The 14528-nt window shown below is 44.9% G+C and overlaps 1 protein-coding gene across 1 annotated transcript; it reads left to right on the top strand.

Moving 5' to 3' along the window:
• Positions 1 to 2890: 2890 nt before the first annotated feature.
• On the top strand, positions 2891 to 12545 carry CCKAR (cholecystokinin A receptor). The gene is made up of 6 exons (XM_061164779.1): positions 2891 to 3002; positions 3681 to 3932; positions 7790 to 8051; positions 9889 to 10016; positions 11321 to 11692; positions 12266 to 12545. Exons 1-6 carry the CDS (start codon positions 2891 to 2893, stop codon positions 12517 to 12519), a joined length of 1380 nt encoding a protein of 459 aa, XP_061020762.1. The 3' UTR covers positions 12520 to 12545.
• The last annotated feature ends 1983 nt before the right edge of the window (positions 12546 to 14528 follow it).

The following is a 14528-nucleotide window of genomic DNA, read 5'->3' as shown; positions in this document are numbered from 1 at the left end:
AGTTGACCTTTTGTGGGTTAACAGCCGATTTGTAGAGCCTCAAGACAAAGAAAATTCCTGCTTGACGGTTGGCATTAGGTGACTGGTTGGGGTGCTATAGAGTGTTTACTGGAGTGGGCATCTTCGCTTAGTTGGGAGTCAGGAAGCTTGTTAGTGACTATCAGGGGGTTTGGGGCGAGGTTACAAAGGGGCCCAGCCAGCTTCGGAGGTGTCCTTGATTATGGGCTCTGCTTCTGTGGCCTCGGTGCAAGGCCTCGAACCTGTGGCTTCAGGGCAGGACTCAACAGAAAGGAGGGAAGGAGGGATGCAGAAAGGAAGAACTTGCTCCAAGTTGGACTCCATTTCAGTTCAGGGCTTCCCAGGTGGAAGCACCTGCTATGGATGGTGATGTCTGCCCAGTTAAAGCAGCTGAAGCAGTCAGCTGCTGAGAAGAGCAGCGTGGTGAAATTCAGCTGTACCCAGGGCTCAAAATCTGAATATTTGTCCCTCCCCAAATCAGGACAGTACTGCTCCGGGTCCCTCCTAGTGGGCAGGGTCCATATCAGTCTGCAGACTGAGAAGATTAAGCCAACAGGAACCAAGGCAGGAAGGAGAGGCAGAGACAGGGGTTCTGGCTCCAGAGAGGCTCCAGGACATAGAATAATGAAGAAAGCTGGCTGTACACTGCAGGAGGAGGAGCAAGGACGGGGCCACTGGTCCATGAAGGGGATTGAGAACCACTCGTTCTCACCAGCAAACCATGGGACCACTCTGAGTCAAATCCTGGTGTGTAAAAGAAAAATAATAGGGACTTCCCTGGTGGTACAGTGGAGACGAATCTGCCTGCCAATGCAGGGGACGCGGGTTTGATCCCTGGTTGAGGAAGATCCCACATGCCATGGAGCAGCTAAGCCCATGCACCACAGCTGCTGAGCTCACATGCCCCAGAGCCTGTGCTCTGCAACAAGAGAGGACACCACCACGAGAAGCCCACTCACCACGACAAAGAGCAGCCCCGGCTCGCCGCAGCTAGAGAAAGCCGGCACACAGCATGAAGACCCAGTGCAAACAAAAAAATAAAAGGAAAAATCATAATAATCGTTTTCATTATCTATGGTTTATTGAACACTTTTTGTGCGTCAGACACTGTCCTGAGGCAATCAATCTTTATAACAAGTATCTGGGAAGTCATGTGGTCCCCCTTTGACAGAAAGAAATGAGTCTCAGGTTAGGAAACCTGCCCAGTATCTGCCAGCAGGTAACCAGTGAAGCCAGGACTTGATCTGGGGTCTGTCTCTCCTGTTAATAACTGCTAACAGCTTCTCCAATATTCCTTGCATTTCTAGTTCTTGTGACTAAGTGCCTCCAGCATGAGCTGTTTGTGGTTTCAAAGAAAAGAGGTATTGGTCTCTTCCCGGCCCCCACATCCCAAGCCTGGGTGGTAAAAATGCCCATCGGTGCATCCATGTTTGGCCGGGAATCAGCCAAGATAGGACAAATAGGACTGTCAGCGGAGAAAGCTGTCAAAGCATGAGGGACCTCTGAAGTGTCTAGATCAGGTCTCAGCTCAGCTAAGCAGCCGGGAGCAACACAGAGTCCTCTGCTGTCCCAAAGGTCTCAACAGAGGAGACCACGTGTACGAAGGGGCCAGAGGAGCTTGCTGGCACCACAACACCTCACAGAAAACCCAGACCCTGGCCAGGTCCCCATCTCTAACCCCATCTCCCACTGGTGACCCCTCATTCATTCCTACTTCTAACTATTCCTCAAACAGGCCAAGTTCATTCCCACGCAGGGCCTTTGCTCTTTCTGTGACCTCTGCCCAAAAGACTGCTTATCTTGCCTAGAAGCAGCTTTCCCCAGTCATCACAAGCCTTCCTGCAACTTGTCATCCAGCTCTCCAATCTTGGTCCCCTCCTGCGAGAGGCCTTTCCTGACCACCCCATCTAAATGAGCAACACCCGCCCCCACAATCCATCATCCCTCTCCATTATACCTTCCTGCTTGACTTCCTCTGTGGTGCTTTACACATCTGAAATGATCTTGTTCATTATTTGCTTGTGTGTTTAGAGAAGCACCTGGTAAGCAGTAGGCTCTCAATGAACATGTGCTGAATGAATGGACGAATGCGTAAACGAATGAATGGAAAATCTTACTAAGTGTTTTCTATAATAAGGATCCGAGCACCTACAGTCAGGGCACCCCCCTCCTTTCAGTTACCAGGGACAGAGACCACAAGAAATAACCCCGTGGTTGGCAACAACTTAACAACCATCCAGCAGTGATATCCACACACATTGCTGGGCATGGTTCCAAAGCTAAAAGGCACTAATTGCTTTTATCTAAGGAGGTAGAAACACAGTCCCTCCGTGTCCTCTGGTCCTGATGCTCTGCATGTCGCTGTCTGTTGCCGAGTTAATCGCTCCTGTCTCACACAGCCAGCTTGAGCTTTATTCTGCCTATGTCTGGGATGGTGACAGGTTCCTACACAGAGGAGAGAGGTACTGTGCCCCTGTACGTGTGTGTCCACGTGTGTGTGTGTGTGTGTGCAGAAAAGCAGTGACACTCGGGAAGGGTTAACTCGCAATCAGGCTGCCTGTGCTCAGGGCCCTACGGCTGGCCCAGGAATGGGGTGGGCCTGGAAGGTGGAGCGGGCTTGGCTCGCATCAGCTGCTCTTTCTAAGACAGGAGTGCAAATGCCTGCCCAGCTGGCCTGAGCGTGCTGAACTCCAGTCGCCTTTAAGAATGGCCGCAGGAGCCCACACCTGGCACTCACTCCCCCTACCCTCCTGCCTCTCCACAGCAGGTTGCATTTGGGAGACTCTCCGGTCAGTCATTAGAGGAATGAGCCTGAGCCGAGAGTGAGCCATTCAGCAGCTTGCCAACACTTGGTGGAAAGCAGCAGGCAAGCATGGATGTGGTTGACAGCCTTCTCATGAATGAAAGCAACCTGACTCCCCCCTGTGAACTGGGGATCGAAAATGAGACGCTTTTCTGCTTGGATCAGCCCCATCCTGCCAAAGGTAGGTGTCAGAGGCTGTTATCTGAATTCAGAAAACCTTAAGTTTGTGGAAAAAATCAGCAAAGGCAAGGCTGACTGTGAAAATAGAACACAGTCCTCGTGAGATGAGACTGGATAAAGTCATCAGTTCAGAAGTTTGGGTAAGAGATCTAAAAGCAGAACTGAGTCCAATGCTCTTATTGTTCCCCATGGGAGAGTTGGGATTAACGTGTAGGACTTGGGGGGCACAAAAGCAGTGGGAGGAGGAGCTGAAGTGGAGCCAGAGGGAGTACAAGTGTTAAAGCTGGAACTTACCAACATCACAGAAAAGGTGCTGTCACAATCTAGCTGTCGCCTTTCCTTGGGGGAAATCGGTGTGAAGAAGTGATTAAACCGAAATAATGCTTAGCAGCTAGGGAAGAAAGCAAATCACTGGAGGAGCTTTGTTCTTAAGAAAAAGTGGTTCCCCTAGTGAGCAGTCCTTTAACAGACCAGCCTTTCAGAAGCAACTAAATCACTCTGTGCTCTCCTCATTTTGTTTCTGCAAAAGATCGTCAGTATGGGGAGAGCTGGGGTCGGCGAGGCACACCCCTGAAAATACAAACCAGCAGGAAATAAGCGTTCATTTGGTGTGCCGGGGTTTTAACATTCTGCCCTCATCACTTCCATCTCTCCGGCTCGTCCGGGTTCCTCCTTGCAGAGTGGCAGCCGGCCGTGCAGATTCTGTTATACTCCTTGATATTCCTGCTCAGCGTGCTGGGAAACACGCTGGTCATTACGGTGCTGGTTAGGAACAAGAGGATGAGAACAGTGACCAACATTTTCCTCCTCTCCCTGGCTGTCAGCGACCTCATGCTCTGTCTCTTCTGCATGCCATTCAACCTCATCCCCAACCTGCTCAAGGATTTCATCTTCGGGAGCGCTGTTTGCAAGACCACCACCTACTTCATGGGTGAGTTGCGGCTGGTGCCTATTTCTGGAGTTTCACTCTAAATCAGTGAAACTCAGTCCCAGACCTTCCTTAACCCCTGAGAGCCTCCACAGAGAAGCCCTGATGGGTGTACAGAACAGAACATCTGACTGCATGGGGCTGCGAACAAGGACAGAGGAGCTGGCTCTATGGGAGAGTCCGTCCTCGAAACGCCCCAGAAATCACTCCCCAGTCAGGGGATCAGTTCCTCAAAGTGGAGTAACTTGGTCAGAAACTACAGAAGACACTGGTTTTGCTTGCTTCTGTTAGAAAGACAGACAGATTCAAGCTGATCTGTGCCTTCCTGGAAGTCACTGATTGTACTCTGAGCTCTACCCAACCCAAGGCATGGCTTTTGGGATGGCCAAGCTGCCGGAAGAGGGCTTTTTCTGCTGCCCCTCTGGCTCTTATAGGGAACAGGGTTATTCAAAAACCAGTTTCACCAGAGGTCTAGATTCCCTTCTCAGGATTCACTTTCCAGCCTCTTTTCACAGGGGCTGGGACCATCTTAGGCAGAAAGAGAGAGAGAACCTCTGCCACTAGACAACAAGTTGAATTTGCTCCCACTGCCTGGGTGGATAAGCTGACCCTGATTGACTGAGATATGCAGCTCGCTGCCTTTGCCAATCAGAGTGATGGTGATGATGAAAAATCATAAGAGCTAATGTCTTTGAGTACATCTTTTTTTTTTTTTTTTTGAGTACCAGATGTTCTACTAAATGCTTTGTTTTTACTTGCATGATCATATTTTATCTCACAGCCACTCTATGAAGTATACACAGTTATTCTTCCCTGTCTCACTGAGAGGGGAACAGAGGCATAGAGAGGTTAATAATGTGCCCAGGGACACACAGGTGGTAAGCCACAGAGCTGACTTGAACCCCAACTGGCGGCCACTACAATGGTGAGTGAATACACAGCCTCGTTTTGCCAACTGCTGTGGCTCATCTGAGGCAGAAACAAGACATTTCTCTTGGTCCCCTCTGCCTGCCAAAATGCCTCATCCCTTGCCCATTCTGAGAGCTGGTTGGGGGAGGAGGAGAAGAGGCGGGAAATGAAGAAGGAGTTGGTTGTTCTGACCTAAGCCCTGCAAAATATGCAGAGCTGAGACGCCTAGGGCAGCTATCAGTGACCAGAAAGCTTTAAAAGCCTTTATTTCTTCCAACTGAGGAGGTAGGATCCAGCGCTGACAAAACGTGATGAATGACTGATCTACATGCCATGGACAAATAACCGAGAAAGTGTCAACCTGGGTCCAAGTACTCTAAAAAGAAAAATGGACTCACAAATGAAAAGGATCATTGTTAAACAATGACGCAATAATAATAACCAACATCTCACAGTGCCTCAGGCTTTCAAGGCCTGTCTGTATATATCCTACGGCAATATTTAATCATTTTAACCAGGGTTTATGAAAGGAGATTAAAAATGAGGCCTTGTGTAGTTGCACAACATAAATGTGCTAAATGCCGCAGAGTTGTTCACTTTAAAATGATTAATTTTATGTTATATGAATTTCACGTCAATAAAAAAAATGTTTTAAAATAGCTGGGGTCTGAGCTAGGAGCCTTAACACTCTTTCTGAAAATACCCAGTACAGACTGTTCTAGAAAATGAAAAGCAAGATAATTCTAAAAGTGTTTGCAATACCATAATGGTTTTGTTGGATTTCTGATTCCAGTCATTTCAATTCCTCCCTTAATTTCATCTTCCTAACAGTTAACACGCATTAAATTCCTAATACATAGCCAAAAGGGCTTCCCAGGTGGCTCAACGGGTAAAGAAACTGCCTGCAATGCAGGAGACACAGAAGACATAGGCTTGATCCCTGGGTTGGGAACATCCCCTGGAGAAGGGCATGGCAATTCACTGCAGTATTCTTGCCTGGAGAATCCCATGGTCAGAGAGGCCTGCCAGGCTACAGTCCATAGAGTCCCAAAGAGTCCAACACGACTGAAGTGACTGCGCACCCATGCACACAGCAAAAAAAAAAAAAAGTGCTTGCCTGATGATGGGTTTATAATGACCCATTATAAGGCTGAGCACCAAGGAATTGATACTTTTGAACTGTGGTGTTGGAGAAGATTCTTGAGAGTCCTTTGGACTGCAAGGAGAGCAAACCAGTCCAGCCTAAAGGAGATCAACCCTGAATATTCATCGGAAAGACTGATGCTGAAGCTGATGCTCCAAAACTTTGCTCACCTGATGCGAAGAGCTGACTCAGACTCTGATGCTGGGAAAGATTGAAGGCAGGAGGAGAAGGGGCTCAACGGAGGATGAGATGGTTGGATGGCATCACCGACTCGGTGGACGTGAGTTTGTGCAAACTCCAAGAGATGGTGAAGGATAGGGAAGCCTGGTGTGCTGCAGAGTCGGACATGACTAAGAGAGTGAACAACAATAAATTTCACTCTGAGGAGTTTGGGGCTGTATTCTCTAATCCAAATGTTATCAACTCCTTAGGGTAAATTCCTGTAAAACAGCAAATCCTATCTCTGAACCTGAGTTCTCAGCTATGGTTTTGGGGTTCTAGATTCCTTTAAGTCTCTGAGGAACACTACAGATATTCTCCCTAGAAAAAGGATATTTTTATACATAGTTTCACAAAAGGCCCCAGGCTAAGAACTTCTCCCAAATTGGGATTGATTTGAAGGTTTAAGAAATCATGGTAAAAGATAAGAGAAGAATCAGCTGAATTTATGGATGAAGACTTAAAGGGAATCTTACAGGGGTAAGACATTATAATCAGTATATATGCACACAAAATACAAAAATTAAGTAAAATTAGGTTTTTTGATGATGCTGTAAGTATATCCTTTTGTTGTTGTTGTTCAGTTGCTCAGTTATGTCTGACTCTTTATGACCCCATGGACTGTAGCACACCAGGCTTCTCTGCCCTTCACTGACTCCTAGAGTTTGCTCAAACGCATGTCCATTGATTCAGTGATGCCATCCAACCATCTCATCCTCTGGCATCCCCTTCTCCTGCCCTCAATTTTTCCCAGCATCAGGGTCTTTTCCAATGAGTTGGCTCTTTGCAGCAGGTGGCCAAAATATTGGAGCTTCAGCTTTAGCATCAGGCCTTCCAATGAATATTCAGGGTTGATTTCCTTTTAGATGAGGTGTTTTGATGTCTTTCTCACTGATGATGAATGTTTGATGAATGATCCTTCTACAAAACACAGAAAAGCAAAAAGAATTAGAAAGAAGACCCCATTTCTCCTACCCCGAGAAAAACATTAGTTACAATATGGGGATTTTCCCCTTCATCCTTTTTTATTAGGTATTTTTTCAACACTCCATTTTGAAATTTAGACTGTTTCACTCAAAAACAGTCTGTGTACTAGAAATTTTCAGGAAGAGTCTTAATACTCCCATCTCAGACCCCATTGAATTTTTGGAGTCACTGTCCTTGAGAATATTGGATTAAAAGGTCAACTTTATGCAGATCATGCTCAAAACTAAAGTTGTTCTACAGCTCACTCAGAAACCTCTTCTGTAGGGTAGGAACATAGTTCATCCACTTGGTTATTAATTAATGAGCACCTTCAGCCTAAGAGGGAGCTAGGTCGTAATCAAAGTTCAATAAACTTATCTAAAATACATTGGCAATACAATGTATTTGCAAACACATTGCTTGAACTGCCTCAAATCCTTTTGGGAACAAAGCTGGGAATAAATCATTTTTTTAAAATATACATACACAGTATTTCTTTACCTTCTGAATATTTTCCTTTACTATCTATCAAACCTCTGCAGATCAGGTAAGCTTAAGCTCATGTGCAAATAAACTTCGGATTTCAGAGCTGACATCACCAGCTTCTTTGTTCCTTTCCCAGGCACCTCTGTGAGTGTCTCCACCTTTAATCTGGTCGCCATATCACTGGAGAGATATGGTGCAATTTGCAAACCCTTACAGTCCCGAGTCTGGCAAACGAAGTCCCATGCTTTGAAGGTGATTGCTGCTACCTGGTGCCTCTCCTTCACCATCATGACTCCATACCCAATTTATAGCAACTTGGTGCCTTTTACCAAAAATAACAACCAGACCGCAAATATGTGCCGCTTTCTACTCCCAAGTGATGTCATGCAGCAGTCCTGGTAAGGCTGCCTGGGTTTATTTGTTTACTCTAACTTGATAGAATTATTCAGTTTTAATAAAAACTGGAATGTATTGTCCAGTGTCTGCAGGATCAGTTTCCTGGAGACTTTTTTTAGAAGACTTGTCTTAACCTCTTTCTAGAATAATAGTGAGAACGAACACTTTGAATGTTGTATTTGAAATGCCATACCTGTATTAAAGTCAACGAATCCTCTCAAAACCTCAGAGGGTGGGTGCTATCACTGTCCCCATTTTACAGATGAAGAAACTGAGACAGGGAGAGGTTAAGTTGCTCAAGTTCCCAAACCTAGAAGAGACGACAGAGCGTCTGGGCTTAACCACTATGCAGTGTGCTTCTGGATAGTCTAGTGGGGATTTTGGCTGAGACAGTAAAAGAGCTCTGGTTTGCCAAAAACTGGAGATAGAACCGAGGAGTCCAAAACCCCAAATCCCGTGTGATTTTTCTTAGAGTTGCAGCGGCGGTACTTACACAGAACACTTTACTAGGAATACAAATGCAAAGTTGTGCTACCTGTTTCTTTGCTCACTAGCAGGTGATGTTGGACAAGTTTATATAACTTCCTTGACGTTCAAGTTCCTTACACAAAGACTTAAGAATAAAGATACCTTTTTATATACATCACTAGAGGGATGTGCGATTCAAATGAGAGAATGTTTATGAATACGTCATTAAATATATTCAAAAAGGCTACGCAAATGCAGGGCATTATGTTTACTAATTCCCAGCATGTTTTAGAAGCAGAGGGCTAGACATTCAAAAATGGCTCAAAACCAAGATAATCTCTGCCTTCTTTGCCTTCCTTTTTTTCATTTCAACCAAGATACTACACACACGCTCAGAGAATTATGTTGCAGATGAGGGACATTTCCAAGACTTGAAAAGAAATCTTATCAAAACATGTCCAATTGAAATGAGAAATGGCTCAGCCACTGTGAGTCTCTGACAATTTTATGGCCTAACTGTGTAACCTTACACATGCCAGACTGCAAAAGTGATTTAGGGGCCAGACTCAAGAAGAAGGAGGCTGCAGTTCTTCAGGAATCAAACATGTTTAGAGAAAGCATAACTCTGGCCCCCCAGGCACTAGAATGAGTTTGCCACTGTGCTTAATGGGTTGAAACAGGCAGAATACTTTATTTTGCAAAACCAAGGTTTTCCAGCATTGCTACCTATGCACTTGATGATTCTGGTGCTATAAAGTCAACAAATGGTATTAATATATTGTGATGCTTAAGAGCATAACATCTAGAATCATATGCTTGAATTCAGATCCCATCTTTACCACTAGCTGCGTGACTTTGGACAAATTATTTATTCTGCCTGTTTCCTTATCTGTAAAATGGGTATTAGCTTAATAGTATCCACTTCAAAAATTATTATGGGAACTAAATATAGTATTATATGTACTATATTGAAATTTAATAATTTAACAAGTCATCAATGAATATAAACTCTTATAATTTTATTATTGTTATTTCAGTAACAGCTTTATTGAGGTATTCACATACTCTCATTGGCTTGTTTTTTTTTAAAGCTCTCATTAGTTTTAAATGTAAACTTGTTTCAGGCACAGACTTAACATGAAATTTTTCCGATTTAACTAGTCCTTCATAAAAGACGTTATCTGGGAGAAAAGAAGTAAACATTTTCTAATGACTGAACCTCCAGACATGGAATTTCCAAAGATATTAAATACTGGTAATTAATGTGTTTGCTCCAACTCATTAAAATGGAGATGAACCCTGTTTATTCCATCTCATCTTAGTTTGAAATGCTGGAGTTGCTGGTTATTGGATTGCTTTTTATTTTATTAGGCACACATTCCTGTTACTCATCCTCTTTCTTATTCCTGGAATTGTGATGATGGTGGCATATGGATTAATCTCTTTGGAACTTTACCAAGGAATAAAATTTGATGCTAGCCAGAAGAAGTCTGCTCGAGGTAACTATCTTTTATCTGTTGGTTTATGCCAAAAGATTACACAAGCCTTGTTTTCTATAACTTAGATATATCCAGAGTATATACTTTTCAAAATACTTTTCAAAAGTATTTCAAAATACTTTTCAAAAGTATTCTTAAGAGACTCTGTGTCGGAAGGCATGGTCATGAGACCCAGTGTCTCTGTTTCCTGTAGAAAGAAGAAATTATTTCTCCCAAAAGGGTACTAAATGGAATAAAATGAGATACTATACCCATTGCCCAATTACAAGCTCAGGGCCCATAGGTTCAGTGTCTCTGTGATATTATATTCAAATGGACCCCTGAGCAAGCAAAGCAAATTGTCATCCCAGGTGCCATCCTCTCTTTCCGCCTTCACTCCCACCCTTCACTCCCGACATAGCTGCCATGGAACCTCACCTGCTCCTCCCTTTTTTAATGTTTGGACCTGCATGTTCTTTTTGGGGGGCTGTTCTGGGTCTTCCCTGCTGCGCAGGCTTTTCTCTAGTTGCGGAGAGCAAGGGCTACTCTCCAGCTGCAGTATGTGGGCTTCTCATCGTGATGGCTTCTCTTGTGGAGGACAGGCTCTGGGGCTCTAGGTCTTCAGCAGTTGCGGCACATGGGCTCAGTCGTTGCGCTCCTGGATTCTAGAGCACAGAATCAAAAGCTGTAGTGCCCTGCAGCATGTGGGATCTTCCCTGATCAGGGATCAAACTCATGTCTCCTGCATTGGTAGGTGGATTCTTTACCACTGAACCACCAGGGAAGCCCACCCCCCATCCCTCCCTTTCATTACAGCCCACTCTTCACTGCAACTTACCCCACACCTTTGTTTACATCACTCACCACCCTTCTCCATCCTTCTGCTCAGCTCTTTACCACACATACATCTAGGGTCTTCCCTGGCTTCTGTTGATTTTTGCTCATTATGCAGTAAAAGCAAACTGGAGGTTCCCCAGGTAAGCAGAAAACTCCCCGCCTTAAGGAGCTGGAAGAAGAGTGTGGATATTCATTCTTTAACAAATTTTTATCCTTACAGTCTACACACATAAAACATTATTTTACTATTTTAAATTATGCACATTCTATACTACACATTTTTAAAAATTAGTTTTAAGTAGCATTTCATTTGAAGGAAAGGAGTAGTATAGAGCAATACCTACCCATGTTAGAGCAGGCCCCAGGTGGCCCGTCGAGTAATACAGTTCAAGTTTGGTTTAGCCCCTGGACGGAGGGGGCAGGGATTCCACGCCCTCTGTCTGGCATGACCCATCCCCAACAATAAGTGATGTGGCTTGCCCACCCAGAAAGGAAACCGAGCTCGGGCAGCAGCGGCAGGTATGAGGACAGCGACGGCTGCTACCTGCAGCGACCCCAGCACCCAAGGAAGATGGAGCTGCGGCAGCTGTCCTCCGGCAGCGGCCACAGGGTCCACCGCATCAGGAGCAGCAGCCCCGCGGCCAACCTCGTGGCCAAGAAGCGTGTCATCCGCATGCTCATGGTCATCGTGGTCCTCTTCTTCCTGTGTTGGATGCCCATCTTCAGCGCCAACGCCTGGCGGGCCTTTGACACCGCCTCTGCCGAGCGCCGCCTCTCGGGGACCCCCATCTCCTTCATCCTCCTGCTGTCCTACACCTCGTCCTGCGTCAACCCCATCATCTACTGCTTCATGAACAAGAGGTTCCGCCTCGGCTTCCTGGCCACGTTCCCCTGCTGCCCCAAGCCCGGCCCCCCGGGAGCGCGAGGGGACGTGGGGGACGAGGCGGAGAGCGGCAGCACGCGGGCGTCTCTGTCTAAATGCTCCTACAGCCACGCGAGCGCCTCGGCGCCGCCGCCCTGAGCGCTGGGGGCCGCCGGGGAGGAGCGTGGAGGCGGGGACCCAGGGAGGCAGCAGAGAGCGGGGAAAGGAAGCAAGCAGGAGGGGGCAGGAAGTGAAGCAAGGCACCGTTCCCAGTGGGGACCATTCCTCGTCCGCCTGGCACCCTTCCTCTGGGTTCCAGGGGAACGCGCCGAGGGTGGCGCCGTGACTGGGGCCCCAGGCAAGACGTTTTCAGTAACAGTCACCATCAGAAAACCTCAGCAGGCCAAAGACAGGCGTTCACCAGGGCTCCTGCTGCACATGTAATTGCTAACCGCGTGTTCAAACGGGGATCTGGACCCTACTGAGCTTTAGAAGGTTCTAGAACACCCAAAGCGGGCTCTTCACTCCTCTTAGTGACACCCTTCTGTGTTCTGCTGCTTCTGCTGATGTGGAATTGTGGAGGCCGCTTTGCACCTCAGGAGTCCAGCCCTCTTTCAGGAACATTCTGTAACCACCCACCTCACCATGACCGCACACGGGAACAGGGAGCAAACCCTCTTCTGGCCATTTTCTGTAGTAAGAAAACAGCCTGACCTGTTCTTCTTGAGGTCAGTCAAGGACATTCAGAGACATCAGTTGATATCATCATCAGAACAGCATATGGAACATTGTCTAAAGGATGGAATTTGGAACTTATATTTTTGAAAAGAGTATGTAGCAAGTAACTGTCTTAGCATAAGGGATGTTGCATGCCAGGAGGCGCCAAGAAGTATTTTTCTGGTCTAATAATATATATTGCTTAACTCCACCTTTTCATGGTGATATTAAACCCCATGGCTGCTTTGCCTCGATTTCATTTCTCATACTCTTCCTCCTTTCTGGAAAGACCTTCAAATATGAAGGAGAGCTATAATGTATGTGTACCTGGCCAAGCTGGAAACTCGGGGAGTTGGGCCCAGAACTAAAACTGGCATACTTGGACTCAAGTAACAGATAGTCAAAGCCGTCTATGCCTTTAGATACAATCTATGTGTTTGTTAATATTTGTAGTAATTTTGTGTGTATGTGAAACATGGACAGAACAGTATGTTCTTTACATATAAGTATACTCTTTGGCGTGTTTAAAAAAAAGAGTAGTGGATGGAGGTTGCTATTGAGAAAGTATTATCATTCTACATTCCTGTACCACAGTTGGAGTTTCAAGTGAACTCTTTTTCTTTGAAAAATTGGTGTTGAAATTTCTCTTCTCCAGTGTAGAAATCCCAACTTAAAATAAGACATGAGCTATACACTTAGATGCCAGGAAGTGCATTTCTAAAACTGCATGTGTCAGTCCGATCTAACAGCCTCTTTCCTTCCCTCTCTTTCTTTCCCTTCCTCCCTCTCTGTCTCTGTCTGTCTGTCTGTCTGTCTCTCACCCTCTCTTTCATAGTTTTCATGCTTTCAAGCATCTGAGAGGTGAGCTTTTCTTTTTCCTGTTTCTGGGGGTCCATGACCACCCATTGATCCACACCTGACAGACACTCTTTGTGGTGCACAAGGGCTAGTGATTTTTCTATTATAAAAAAAAAAAAAAAAAAAAATCTATATGGGGGGTAGTACAGAGAGTGGCAGGAAGTGATCATGAATAGGGGAAGGGATGTGGTATATTTAACAAGATGTGAGTGTTGCCTTTGTTGTGTTTTTGTCAAACAGGGTAGAGAGGATAGTGTGCTAACAGAAGAAATTATTGAGGATGTGAACATTTTTTATAGGGGACTTTCCAAGCCAGATGTTAATTTTTCTACTTCTCAGATGGCAATCTTACTTTCATACTTCAAACCAGTCATCTCTGTCAAGAATTTCCAGGTGAAAATTCAACTGACTAAAACGTGCACTGCTAAAATAGTAATGATAAAAGATGTAAGAAAGATGTCTCCAGTATTTGAGGAATCCCACAGAACCTACAATTTTCCTGCCAGAAGAAGAAGCCTTCCCATCTGACAGTGTTAGCATATAAATGAAGATTAATTAGCCTCCCTGCTCCCCCTACCCTTATTGGAAACCTCTGGAAATTCCAAAGGTAACTTAACCTAAAAATAGGGTCACCAGATTTAGCAAATAAAATACAGGATGTCCAGTTAAATTCTAATTTCAAATAAACAACTAATAATTTTTTTTAGTATGAGTATGTCTCATACCCTAAAATACATCTTGTGTTTTATCTGGCACCTCTACTTTAAATTAACTTTAAAAGCACGTAAGAACATAAACAAGATTTCCCAAAAATAGAGCAATAAAATGCCTCAGTTCACTAAATTTATTGGAAAGTCTTTCACATAATGGAAGTTATTTTTAAAAATAAGAAAAATGCCATTAACTTTCAGAATCTGTGCCTGACCTTTGGAAATGGTACTATCAACAGGCTGATTTTACTTCCAGAAAAAAATTGTTTTTAACATAAAGCTATTCTAGTACTTTGTTGAGTCAATTGCCTTTATTTCATGCTAAACCGAATTCTTAAATTTGAAATAAAGTGACTTAATAGAGTTAAGAAAATAGATTCACCAAGTTTCTGGTGTTTTCTCGTGTCTTCTAGTAGATTTCACTCATCACCAGAGTGGTAAGTTTGAACTTTGTAACTTTGATCTTTACCTAACGCATGCATCTCAGTGGCTTCTTGTGCCCTAGTTACTGGGTAAATTCTCATAATAACTTGTAGTGGTGAATAAGCC

The sequence above is a fragment of the Dama dama genome, chromosome 17, assembly GCF_033118175.1.
Source record: "Dama dama isolate Ldn47 chromosome 17, ASM3311817v1, whole genome shotgun sequence".
NCBI lineage: Eukaryota > Metazoa > Chordata > Mammalia > Artiodactyla > Cervidae > Dama > Dama dama.
Note: the sequence above shows the minus strand (reverse complement) of the source record. Positions and strands in the feature narration are given on the sequence as shown.